The sequence below is a fragment of the Astyanax mexicanus genome, chromosome 24 (assembly GCF_023375975.1).
Source record: "Astyanax mexicanus isolate ESR-SI-001 chromosome 24, AstMex3_surface, whole genome shotgun sequence".
In the NCBI taxonomy this organism is placed as follows: domain Eukaryota; kingdom Metazoa; phylum Chordata; class Actinopteri; order Characiformes; family Acestrorhamphidae; genus Astyanax; species Astyanax mexicanus.
In genome coordinates this window covers 22,848,113-22,860,728 of record NC_064431.1, presented here as the reverse complement: position 1 = coordinate 22,860,728, position 12,616 = coordinate 22,848,113, and the positions used below count along the sequence as shown (strand labels likewise).

At 40.9% G+C, this 12,616-nt stretch overlaps 1 protein-coding gene across 3 annotated transcripts in view; it reads left to right on the top strand.

The window, feature by feature from the left end:
* The window catches only part of ncoa3 (nuclear receptor coactivator 3), a 51,067-nt gene extending 39,056 nt beyond the window's left edge, over positions 1 to 12,011 (top strand). For 2 of the 3 annotated variants that reach the window (XM_049471749.1, XM_049471750.1), the window contains 13 exons: positions 181 to 800; positions 1,078 to 2,057; positions 2,186 to 2,315; positions 3,041 to 3,199; positions 3,483 to 3,713; positions 4,164 to 4,278; positions 5,283 to 5,454; positions 5,586 to 5,948; positions 6,900 to 7,001; positions 7,256 to 7,487; positions 8,049 to 8,226; positions 8,382 to 8,568; positions 9,847 to 12,011. In XM_049471749.1, coding sequence (XP_049327706.1) covers positions 181 to 800; positions 1,078 to 2,057; positions 2,186 to 2,315; positions 3,041 to 3,199; positions 3,483 to 3,713; positions 4,164 to 4,278; positions 5,283 to 5,454; positions 5,586 to 5,948; positions 6,900 to 7,001; positions 7,256 to 7,487; positions 8,049 to 8,226; positions 8,382 to 8,568; positions 9,847 to 9,858 — 3,481 coding nt within the window. In that variant the 3' untranslated portion in view covers positions 9,859 to 12,011. The remainder of the gene's footprint in view (positions 1 to 180; positions 801 to 1,077; positions 2,058 to 2,185; positions 2,316 to 3,040; positions 3,200 to 3,482; positions 3,714 to 4,163; positions 4,279 to 5,282; positions 5,455 to 5,585; positions 5,949 to 6,899; positions 7,002 to 7,255; positions 7,488 to 8,048; positions 8,227 to 8,381; positions 8,569 to 9,846) is intronic. The other variant, XM_022682761.2, reaches the window with a different exon arrangement.
* Positions 12,012 to 12,616: the final 605 nt, after the last annotated feature.

Sequence of the window (12,616 nt, the reverse complement as noted above, 5' to 3'; positions counted from 1 at the left end):
CAGAACGCTTTTATTTTCGTTATTGTAGACATTAATACTCTTCTGTTCTTGCTTCTTCCTTTTTAAGTATGCTTAAAAGTTGCTCTACTGTAGTATATTTATTTACCTTTTGTAGTAATACCCAATACCAATAGTTCAGTGCTTTTGAATTTCTTATTATTTTATTTGCCTTTCTTTCAGGGAGCAGAACAGCTACAGGCCAAACCAGGCAGGTGTAATGCGAGCCCAGGGGATCGGAGGTGCCAACCATAATTCCCAAATGAACATGGCTCCTGGTGGGCAGATGGGTATGGGGAATGCCAGGGGCTACGGCGGCATGAACGACCCAGGCCATATGGGGCCCAGAGGAGGAGGAGGTCCCATGTACAGCCCTGGCAACAGAATGAATCAGATGAACTCGATGCACCAGGTGAATCAAATGAACCAGATGAACTCTATGAACCAGATGAATCAGATGGGCATGATGAATCAGATGAACGCGATGAATCCTATGAACCAGATGAATTCCATGAACCAGATGAATCAAATGGGCTCTATGAATCAGATGAACTCCATGAATCAGATGAACCATATGAATCAGCATCAGCACCCAGGAATGAATCAGCATCAGCACCCAGGGATGAATCAGCATCAGCACCCACACCAACAGCAGCACTTCCAGCAGAGCGGGGGGTATGGCTTGGGCATGACAAGTCCATCGCATAGCAGCCCGGGTATGAATCCCTCTCAGCAGAGCATCATGGGATCTCCGCGGATACGAGGAAGCCCTAAAATGGGAGCTAGCCCCTTCTCTCCAGGAGGTGTGTGCCCAATTTATGCCTAGATTAACTGTAAAGCTATACATGATCAATATTCATAGCTACATTAGTGTACAAAAGTTTGAAATCAGTGTAGATGACAGCGTAAAATAATTTGAATATGCTAGCTTAGTGAAAATGTAAAGTATTCTGTTAAATCTGTTAAATATGACATTTTTTTATAATTTTATTAGCTGTTTATGTTGTTAGAAAATTTACTTAAAATATATTTTACCAATTATTTGGATTATGTTAACATATATGTATATATTTTTTGCAGGCATGCATTCTCCTATGGGCCCTGTGAGTATGGGTTCCAACAGTGGCGCCTCCGGTCCAGCAGGTAGCAGTACATTCTCAAGCAGCTCCCTGAATGCCCTGCAGGCTATCAGTGAAGGAGTGGGTTCCTCCCTCCAGTCCGCGCTCACCTCCCCGCCTCACAAATCTGACGGTTCTCCCGGCATCAATTCCACACAGTCCAGTCAGTCAAACCATTCGCAAGCGCTAAGTAATAAAGGTGCCGGTGATTGTATAAGCCCCTGCGGTGCTGACCAGCAACAGGCTACTCCATCTGAAACTGGGATAGACAAGCCAGATAGCCAGTCCAGTAAAGATGGTGGGCCTGGGGCTGACAGCACTCTCAGGGGTTCGGACGCGAAAGGCAATAAGAAACTGCTTCAACTGCTGACGTCCCCACCGGAAGAGCTCTCTTTGGGAGCAGGAAACAGCGGACCTGTTCCCGGCCGTGCGTCCACGCCCATGGGTGGCATGGATTCAAAAGAACCTGGGGGCTGCATGACCAGCCCGTCTTCCACAGGAGTGTCCTCGTCCTCTTCGGCTTCGTCACAAGGGCAGCAAGGTTCAGGATGCGTATCGTCTTCGGGCTGCATGGGACATGGGATGGCGTCCCACTCTGTGCAGAAGCACAAGATCCTCCACAAGCTTCTTCAGAACAGTAATACTCCAGACGATGTTGCCCGCATAACGGCCGAGGCCACGGGGAAGGTCGGCCTGGGTTCTGAACACCCGGGCGCAGACGGTTCCGGGCCGGAGGTCAAGCAGGAGCAGCAGAGTCCGAAGAAAACTCATGTCCTGCTTCAGTACCTTCTAAAAAAGGACGATTCCAAGGACTCCTGCATGGCCGAGGGCAAACCCGGATTGGATGAGCTGGAGGGATGTGGGATTGGCACGGGGCCAGGCTCAGGAGTCACAACCTCCAGTGGACAGGAAGCCAAAATTAAGATCGAGCCAGCTGACGAGGTACTTGAAGAAAATTTATGTACAGAGTAAATGCCAGAATCGTATGTGATTTTTAATAAGCATTTGCCAGTTTAAAGTAACACCAAACACTTTCACTGATCCAGCACTATATTTTGTCATCTTTTTAGCTGGAAAGCCTGGAGAGCATTCTAGGAGGTTTAAGGAAACCCGGTCCTGGAATGTTTACTGATACTAGACCTGGAAGTGGGTCAGATGGAGAACACAAGAAAGGGAATGGACCCAACAACACTGGCCATGGTAAGAACAGAAAAACTGGTTCTCATTTGTACATTTGCAGTGTGTGCAGAGAGTAAGCGAATGTAGGATTGATATGGGTTGATTTTAGGTTATGACACAGCTATGATTTACTGTTGGGACATACTAGTTAATCTAAAAAAAAAAAATGAATATCATTGAAAAGTTACTTTATTTCATTAATTCAGTTCAAAATGTAAAACTTGCTCAATCATACAGTGCTGTAAGATTTTCCAGAAAAAAACACTGCATTGACTTTGGACTTGATATAACAGTGGATCAACACCAACAGATGACATGTCTCTCCAAACCATCGTTAAGCGTCAGTAAATTTTGCATTTCATTTGGAAATCAAGGGACCAGAGTCCCTTGGAGGAAGAGTAAAGAGACACACAGTTCAAGCTGCTTGAGGTCTAGTGTGATGTTTCCACAATCAGTGATGGTTTGGAGAGACATGTCATCTGCTGGTGTTGGTCCACTCTGTTACATCAAGTCCAAAGTCAGTGCAGTGTTTTCCTGGAAAATCTTACAGCACTTCATGCTTCACCTCTGCTGACAACTTTTATGAAGATTCAGATTTAATTTTCCAGCAGGATATAGGCATTGTACCATGTTAACATCTGTACTACTTTGTGCTGCACACTTATCAGATCACTCAGCATGGTTGTTAATGCCAGGTGTTAATGAGATCATAGATATGACTGAGTTTCTTTTTGTAAATTGTGCAGATCGAGAAGGTGGAGTGATAGGCCCTGGACCTCGGGTACCTTTTCAGAGAGCAGTGTCTGTGGACAGTAAACCTCTAGGTGCAGCAGGAGTAACAGGCAGGAGGAGTGCCCCTTCTTCCCTCATCAAACAGGAGAGCCTGGACAGCCACATTGGCATGGGTAAGCAGTATCAGGATCTGCTTTACTGTACTGTTATCTTTAAAAACGGGCCAGTTTTTTCACTTTTATTCCTAAAACCAGTAGCAAGGGCTGTTTTTATACTGTAATTTAAACCATTATTATAGGTGCACTATGGCCCAATCCCATTTTTAATTTGTCCCCTACCCCTTCTTGGCTTTTAAGAGTACCAGTTTCCCTTGGAACAGAGTCACTCTTTTAAAGTTTACCTAAGGAAAAATTAAGAATTATTCCAACCATATTCATGTTCTGGTCTTTTCCACAGGAGGTCCCAACAAACAAATGGGCATGAACCAGATGCGACCAATGATGGGCTCTGGTGACTGGAGGATGCAGGGTCCCAGTAACAGCCCTGGTGGCACAAATGGTCACCCAGGAATGGGCTGCCCAGGTGTGGATCCAAACCCCAAGGGTATGATGGGAGGCCCAATGATCAACAGATCCAACAGTGTACCCGCTCCCAGATCCATGCTTCAGCAGCAGCTAATGGACATGGGTATGCTGTATTGCACTTTTATGTCTGTGTGCAAATATGCTGGAATAATATGTTCAGTATGTTGTTTATTTACTGTACAGGGCAAATCATCACTGCCTAAAGAAAAACGTGTATCTTCATTTTTGTCTATTTGTAGTGCACATCGTTTAAACAGAGCATCATGTATTATCATAATGAATGAACCAATATAAATATTTAGATTTTTCTTGGAATAAGATATTTTTTACATGACTTCTAAGCGTTTTATTTTATTTTTTAAGTTTTGTAGGTACATGTTTATCTTTGGTAAGCAACTACATATAATTGTGCATTAGGCTACTGATTATAAAAGTGAGAATATTTGAAGCTTTATTTGTCTTAAAAATGGCATGAATAACAAAGGTCTGTGTTGTGTGCAGAGATATTTTGAGCCAAACTGATCTTGTCTGTTGAATGACTGTATCTCTGCAGGTCCAAATGAAATGGGAATGAATGTGAATGCGTTCAGAGGGCAGCCACATGCTCCCCAGTCTCCTTCGTGGCCCGAATGTGGAATGGGTATTGAGCGAGGTCATGGTGGCAACAGGTAAGAAGAGTTCAATATTAATATATATGTATTTCAGGATAAAATACAGTTTTTAACATTCAGTAGAATAGACAAATCGAATGTAATTTACCAGTCCTCTGTTTTTTTTACTAAAAAATTAAACAAGGCAATTAATTGTATGATACAAATAATGTCATTTAACAAAAGAAATTTACTACAAAACTAAAATGCATGCATATCAACTGCAGACATGAACAGTTACAAAAACAATTCCATTAAAGCCTCAAAGTAAAGAGCTAAACAAATTGAAAATATACAGCTTTATTAAAATCTGAGTGAGATTAAAATGCCAATTACTATTTGTGTTTTGGTTGTACTTAAGCTCAATCCAGATGAGATTAGTTTCTCAAGGGCGCGTCTGTGAAAATATTTCACACTTCTGCTTAGTGAATTCTTGCATCCGGACTGCAATTGAAAAAACATCAGGACCAGTGAGTTTTTTTTGGCTTTCTCGGTCACGTGACCTCGCATTATTTTTTTACGTGATATCAGGTTTTGCACAATGGAGCACAATGGTGTGTTTACTTTGGCCGTGTTTTTCTATGGAGATCCACGTTATTACAGCCCGTGGCAGTGGACAATTAGCTATTTTATTAAACGAGAGGAAAAACAGTAGATAATTCAGTCTGTAATGTTTTCAGAGGACGTCTGAAAAAAAACATTCATGGTCGTTCCGTATGGGAATAAAATCACAGAGGACCCCCATAAAAGAGAAAATTACTCCAAGACCCTCTGAGAAACTAATCCCATCCAGATAGGTTGTTTTTGTGCCTTAAAGAGATGGCTGCATTTACACTGCTATAACGTATGAATCAAATTCGACCACTGCCTTAAGTGTATTGAGTGATTGGATTTAGATATAATCCTGATACAGAAGATGCATAAATTACCAAGTGTATATGTTCTTTTTTGTCTAATTTTTATGTGTGTATATAAGTTAATATTTTATGCAACCGCTTATCATGCACGTTTTTTGTGCACAGCATGCCATTTGGCAACCCACTGGATGATCTACTGGTACCCCCAGCAACCAGTGAGGGGCAGAGTGATGAGCGAGCACTGTTAGATCAACTGGACTCTCTCCTCAACAACACAGATGTGATTGCCCTGGAGGAAATCGACCGGGCACTCGGGATACCGGACCTTGTTAGTCAGGTCAGTGAAGAACATGTATTGCACAGACGTATGTAATATATGTGCTAGATTATTGATTGATTTCCATAGACTAACTTGATCGCGAAAAGTTTCAGATTCTCTTTCCTTAACTGTGTTTAATCTGTTTGCAGGGCCACAGTTCAGACCAGCCTCCGACCCCCACGGACTCCTTCCCTGGCCCTGGCCCTGCCCCTGACTCTGCAATGGGTATGGACCCTAAAGCCATGTACAGCTCAGGTTATCCAGGCCCACCATCCATGGGTGGCATGCAGGGAGGCTATGGGCCTCGACCCAGTCCTGGACCTGGTCCTGGTGGCCCTGGTGCTGGCCCAGGTCCTATGCAGGGCCAGCCTGGGCCTGGTTTTAACCCCATGATGGCACAGATGGGTGGGATGGGAGGCATGCACCCCCGAGCTGCCATGATGCGCCCGAGGATGATGAACGCAACCAAGCCCCTCAGACTGCAGCTTCAGCAGAGATTACAGGGACAACAGGTGAGATTTGGGATCATGCATTGGGGTCTGTTCTAGGAATCCTATGATATTCCATTACATTTTTAAAACGATAAATGCAATAATTTAATGACTATAACTCCAAGTAGGCTTTGATATATTTATATAGAGGATAAATTATGCAAATAGGGTCCCAATAGCTGCTTCTAAGTGGTTATAATTTCAGTGATATTTTAATTGATAATAAATTGAGATGGGTTACAACCTTTCGAAAAAAACTGACACTTCAATTGGTGGCCAAAGTAATTGTGCAGTAAAGAATTTGACTGCCTCTGCCTACTCATTGCTAACTCCTCCCCCTTGAGCTTGCTATGTCCCACTAACATGTATTTTTTAAACATGCTAATAAGGGATGCACTAAATATGATTTAATTAATAAAAAATATTCAAATAAAAATTGCATGTAAATTAGGTGCATTTTTTTTTTCTGTTTTATTAGCAAATAACTAAGTGCAGATTTGAAATATGGTTGTGGGCCAGTAACAAGCCAGAAGAGATGGGGCTCAAGTGAAAATATTGATTTCATACCAAAAAAATGTCATTTTTGATGATGCGAACAGATCACAAGCAGCTGTGATGTTCAATTTTTATGTTCAGGGTTCAATAAATATTTTTAATTTGTAGTATTTGAATAAAAACATGTAGCTGTCATAGTTTAAACAATGGTGATTTGTGCCAATGTGCCAAAATTAATAAAAAATGTTTTCAGTATTCTGCCTTTGGTTTTTGTGGTTTTGGCACCCCTAATTCAAATAAAATACCAATCCATTAGGTATTGAGGGTGGATCTACTCTTTAATAATTTTGCTGTTTTTATGATAACGTTTTAAAAAATGTATATGCTGACCGAACAAGTATTAGTAAATTTTGGAATTGGATGTTTTGTGTTCTGCTGAATTATGTCCTAATCATTTTGATTGGTATCATTTTGCAGTTTATGAACCAAACCAGGCAAGCAATGGCAGTGAAAATGGAGAATGCACCAGGAGCCAACCCCGGAGTGAGGCCTGGCATGCAGCCCGGCATGGCGGGACAGGTACTTCACTTTCCAATGCTTAAATCAATAAAAGCAAGCCCAAGACAAACACTGTGCTTTGGATGTCTGCCTGCTAATGAAGTGGAAAAATCGTTTACATTTACTGCCAGATAATTTTGGTCTGTTCAACCGGAGGGCTGGATTTGTATTCTGTTGTTTTATAGTCATTTTTACATGGTAATGGACTTCAGATTTTATGCCCTGTGCCTGCATTATTGACAGCCTCTCTCTATCACTCTCTCTCTCTCTCTCAGCCTGGGTTTCTGAACGCTCAGATGATGGCTCAGCGGAGTCGAGAGATGATGACTCTGCAGATGAGGAGGCAGAGGATGATGATGATTATGCAGCAGCAGCAACAGCAAGCCGCAGCCGGAGGCTTCAGCCCCCCTCCTAACGTTACCGCCCCCACTGGCATGGATAACCCCATGGGAGGAGCTGCTATGAACCAGCCGGGCCAGCAGCCGTTTAATTATAGTGGAAATTACGGTATGCTCAGTTGTGTTTACAGTGTGGGCTGAGGTTGGATGGTCATTAGACTCTAAACAGCGTCTATTGCTGTTTTTATCTGTGAAATACTCCCTGGTCCACTTTTACAGTTAAGATGTTATTAGTCTGTGATTTTATTTAAACAAAAAAATCCTCATTCCCTAAGAAAACTGCAAACTGAATTACCTGAAAAACGTTTTGGACACACATTCACAGTTTTCCAGGCAGTGGAGTTTTTGAATAATGCTCCTTATCGTGTAAAGTCTTCTCATACATCTATTAATTTTAAACAATTTAAACCAGGCAATGGGAGAGCACTGGGAGATGTCCTAAAAACAAATTGTTCTAGAATTAATATAAATATGACCTAAAACATTGTGGTCCAAAGACGAGGCTGAACAGAAGAACAGGGCGTGTTTAATACTGGTCTCTAATAGCACACTTGTCTCTAATATTAATATACCACTTGAAGTCCTTTTTTGTTTGAGTTTAATTTTAAGGTTTAAAAAAAACAAATTGTTATAATAACACAGTGAAATCTGATTAACTGTGTATCTGCAGGAATGGGCCAACAAGGGGACCCTTCGTTCGTGGGTACTGGCAGCAGCCCTCCTAATATGATGCCTGGCCGCATGGGAGGCCCACAGAATCCCATGATGCAGCAGCACCCTCAGAGCAGCCCCATGTACCAATCAGCAGAGATGAAGGGTTGGGGTCAGGGAGGCATGCCCATGAACAGGTGAGTACCTGAAAGTGCCTGAATGAATATAATAATATACGTGTGTGTGTGTGTGTGTATGTGTGGTACAGTTATATGATTATATGTTGATTAATGTGAATAAAATCTGTTTTCTGCATATTCACATGTACATTTTTTGATTTGTTTATTTTAAGCTCATACCCTCAGCAGCAGTTCCCCCAGCAGGGTGCGCCATCGCAATACGGAGGCATGATGATGAATGGGGCTGTGCAGGGAGGAGTGAATGGGCCTGGACAGATGCCTCCAATGCAAGGGCAAATGGGCATGAACACCATGGGCATGGGTCGCATGCCAGTGGTTCCTGAACAGGTAATGAAGAATGTAGGTTCTCTAAAAAAAATATTTTATTCCAACTTTTCTTCATTACAGTATTTAAGGGGAATATTGCCCAGCACTGTATTTTTGACTGCATTTATGCTTTATTAAAACATACAGACTTTAAGGGTTTGGAGATATTGTGTAAATAATATATAATGACATTTAAAGAGCATTTAACAATACAAGATGGCAAAATGCTCCAGTAGCTGTAATTTTAAAAAGATTACATTAAGATAACAAAATACATTCCTAATGGCGGATTTTAAGACAATTCCCACAAAATGAGATGGCAACATTCACCAAAACTTCTGTTCAAATAGGTAGAACAGAATAGATAGAATAATATAGTATTTTTACTCACTTTAATTGAACAATTTGCTGCAAAGAGGATTAAAGAGGATTAATTACACTCTTTGTACTGATTATCGATGCATCTTGGTGCATCTTTTTCTTATATACCGAATTTCTTTTTCCTTGTTCCAGGACTACTTGGTACTTTTAAAGTAAAGTAACTGTAATGATCCATAATGAATCCTGCTATTTAGTATGCTTTTTGACACTATTTCTATTTACTAAAAAAAAACCTAATGCTTAATCTAGGATTAAAATTGGTAGGTTTTTATTAAAACCAGTTATAAGGAAAGCAGAAACCTATACCAGTGTATGGTACATAGGGAACTGATTTTAATGTTGTGGCTGATCTGTGTTTGATCTGCGTATGAATAGAGTATTATGCTTTTTGTTTATTTCAGGGTAGTTTTGAAGCTTTTTAAAACAGAATATTGTGCTTTGCAGAGTAACTGAGAGCTTTAATGGCAGAACTTGAGTCTTCAGCACAGTGACTTTGTTTTGATTTGTGCTAACATGAACAGCACAAGTGGCCATGACTGCAGTCGTACAGACAAATTTGGAAAAAAAAACATGAGTTATGTGAGAGATCAAGTGATATGCGTACTTCAGAACACAGAATCAAACAAGCATACTAGGAGATCAAAATGTGTACCTGTTATTTAAAATCTATGTTGGCAGGTTTGAATGGATTCAAGTTCCAAAAATCGTCCATGTCAAAAATGAGATGCATCTAAGAATTGAAAATTTGCCTCACCCCTTGTCTGTATGCTTAAAAAAGTACACCACAATAAAACAAAAAAAAACATGAATTTCTCACAGTAGAACTAAAGTCATTTCTGAACACCTTCAACAGTAAAATGCAGCATTATAAGAATGTTTCCTTACAGACGCCATAGTTAATTTTGTGCTCTGTCTTTGTGTTTTTTGCAGAAGTACTTGTAGCAGAGAACAGCCTTATTGAAAAGGTTGAGGAGAACGGAGCCCTGCTCGGGCCGGTCAGTCGGGCAAGTCACAGCCGAGACATCCAGCACTGCTGAGCTGCTTCTGCTTATGGACGAGCGACATTTGGAATGATACAGCTGGGACACAGAGAGAGAGAGAGAGAGAGAGAGAGAGAGACTCTTGACTTTGAAATGGACTTCTTACCAGCTCAGTGTGTGAAATGCTATACGAATGTGTGCGCAAGTGTGTGTGTGGGTTTGGGTGAGTGTGCGTGCAATAGGGCATAAGAGTCATGCCCTCTCTCTCTGTCTGTCTGTCTGTCTGTCTCTCTTTCTCTCTCTCTCTCTCTCTCTCTCTCTCTCTCTCTCTCTCTCTTTCTCTCTCTCTCGCTGTGTGTGTGGCTGTGTGTGTGGCTGTGTGTGTGGCTGTGTGTGTGGCTGTGTGTGTGGCTGTGTGTGTGGCTGTGTGTGTGCGCAGTACTTGACGTAAGCACCAGAGGGCGCTTCTCTCTTGCTGTGGATCTGAGCGGGGTGGGTTATGGTACAGCAGCTGAACGGGTGGGGATGCACTTTATTGCTAATAAGGAAAAGGATGTTTGCAATATTTCTTGCTCGTTCTGGCCTTATCGACTCAAAACTCAATACTTTTAGGAATGACCTTTTAATTTTGTTTTCCTTTACTCTCCCCCCCCCAAAGTGACTCATTTTAGCAGGAGCTTTCAGGACACGCTGACTTTTTCAGTTTTACAATATATGCAGCAGATTCAAGCAATAAACACGCTCACACTACGCCATACGAGCTAAATGGTGTGTCGATCCAAAAAAAAAAAAGAGAGAAAAAAGGTACTGCAGTATTAAATTGGATTTTTTTTTTTTTGAAATATATGTGAATATGAATGGACTTGTACATGCTGTGCGCTCCAGATGTATCACACATGCTCTTATTATATACTGTACAATTTTTTTTTTTTTTTTGCACAGATTATTTTTGGGCCACGTTGGGTCCATCATTCATATTATATATATATATATATATTTTAGGTCAATGTTTGCTTCAGGTTTAATTCTCTTTCTATTTTACAGTCAAAGGGAGAACATTTTTATGAACGCAGTGGTGAAAAATACGGGAAGAAGAAAGACAGACAGACAGACAGACAGACAGACAATATTTTCCTGTCTTTCTATAAGCTTTTCTCTCTAAGCTACCCGTCACTATCGTTAATCGATTAATGAATGCTTTCAGGTAACACCTCTCGAGTGCATTTTATTGCTGGGTTTTCGTAAAAATCTACCTTTTTAAGGAACGTGCACAATCCAAAGATAGGCCTGTGGCAGCGTTTTGCTGGGCTATTGACTTTTTAACTGTAGTTTGTTGTGCAAACATACATACTGTCATATATATATATATATCAACTTTAATATGACTTTGTATTAGACCATTAGGAATAAGGGTGCTTAATAAAGGGTGCCAAAATCATTTTTGGCTATCTAAAGACATTTTTTGAAAATTCAGGTGCAGAAAAGAAAAGTCCAGCCCAGGAATTTGATCAAGTTGTTAGAAATCCATAAAGTAAGGTAGAAAATCAGCTCAGACAATTCTTGGATCAGATTTTTCAGATCTGTACCTGAATTTTTCAAAAGTGGTTCTTTTGTGGTATCACACAATGAACCCTTTGTAGTACCTTTATTTTTAATAGTGTACATGCTGTACACAAAACCAAGGCCAGTTCATGCAACAGTGTTTGTGCTTCTTTTCTTTTTTTTTCGGGAGACTTACGTTGATTTTTTGGTAATTTTTTTAGGGTGGTTTTTTTTGTGTTTTTTCTTTTGAGAAATAACAATCAGATGAGCTGCCGCAGTCGTTTTTTCTTTTTCCGTACCATTCTTAATCTCATCGGATCAGGAGGGGACAAGTCATGTGTTGTTTATTTTTGATAGCCTAGATCACGTTGGATCATGATGAAATCTATTTAGAGACGAGAAATCCAGAAACGGTTGTTCTGTATTGTTATGAGTCACGGGGGCGGGGTCTGATTAACTTATGTAGAGGAGGGCGCAAATAAACTGACGTTTTACAGGCTGTAAATTACAGTACATTTTATTCTTTTCCTCGATGTTGATATTGTTGTAAATAAAATTTATATTTAAACATGAGCCTGTCTGCTGTGTCTGTGGTGTTGATCAGTGACCTGCCTATCGAGAAACTGCTAAAAGGACTTTCTGGTTACATGAGGAAAAGCTTCTGGTGGTGATGTCCACTGTGTGTCTGAATGTTTGATGAACACTCCTGAGCAGGAGCGAGCACACAGAGCTTGTCTAGTACCAGTAGAGTAGAATAGGATTTCAGCTCTTGCTTATGAATATTCATACATGCAAACATATCTTCTCTGGCTAACAGCACTGCGACACAAGCGAGACGGACACCAGTTATAAACATTTAAAATAAAGACTTTACTTTACAACATTGATCTAGTCTTAAATTCTCTGTAAAATGCGAAATCCACTGGAGATCCTATGTAAACCTATAGTTACACACAGAGGTGGGTAGTCCAGGTCCAGAAAGTACAATTCCACCCCAGGGTTTTGTTGGCTGAGCTGCAGCAGAGCCGGAACAAAACCCTCGCGTGAAATTTTACTTTTAACTAGTGTAAACCGAACTGTTCTAAACATATACCTACCTATCTGAGTCTCACCATCTTCGCTGGTGGTGTTCCATAGACATAAACTCTCTTGTTCTTCAGCTCTGAATTACTGGGTAA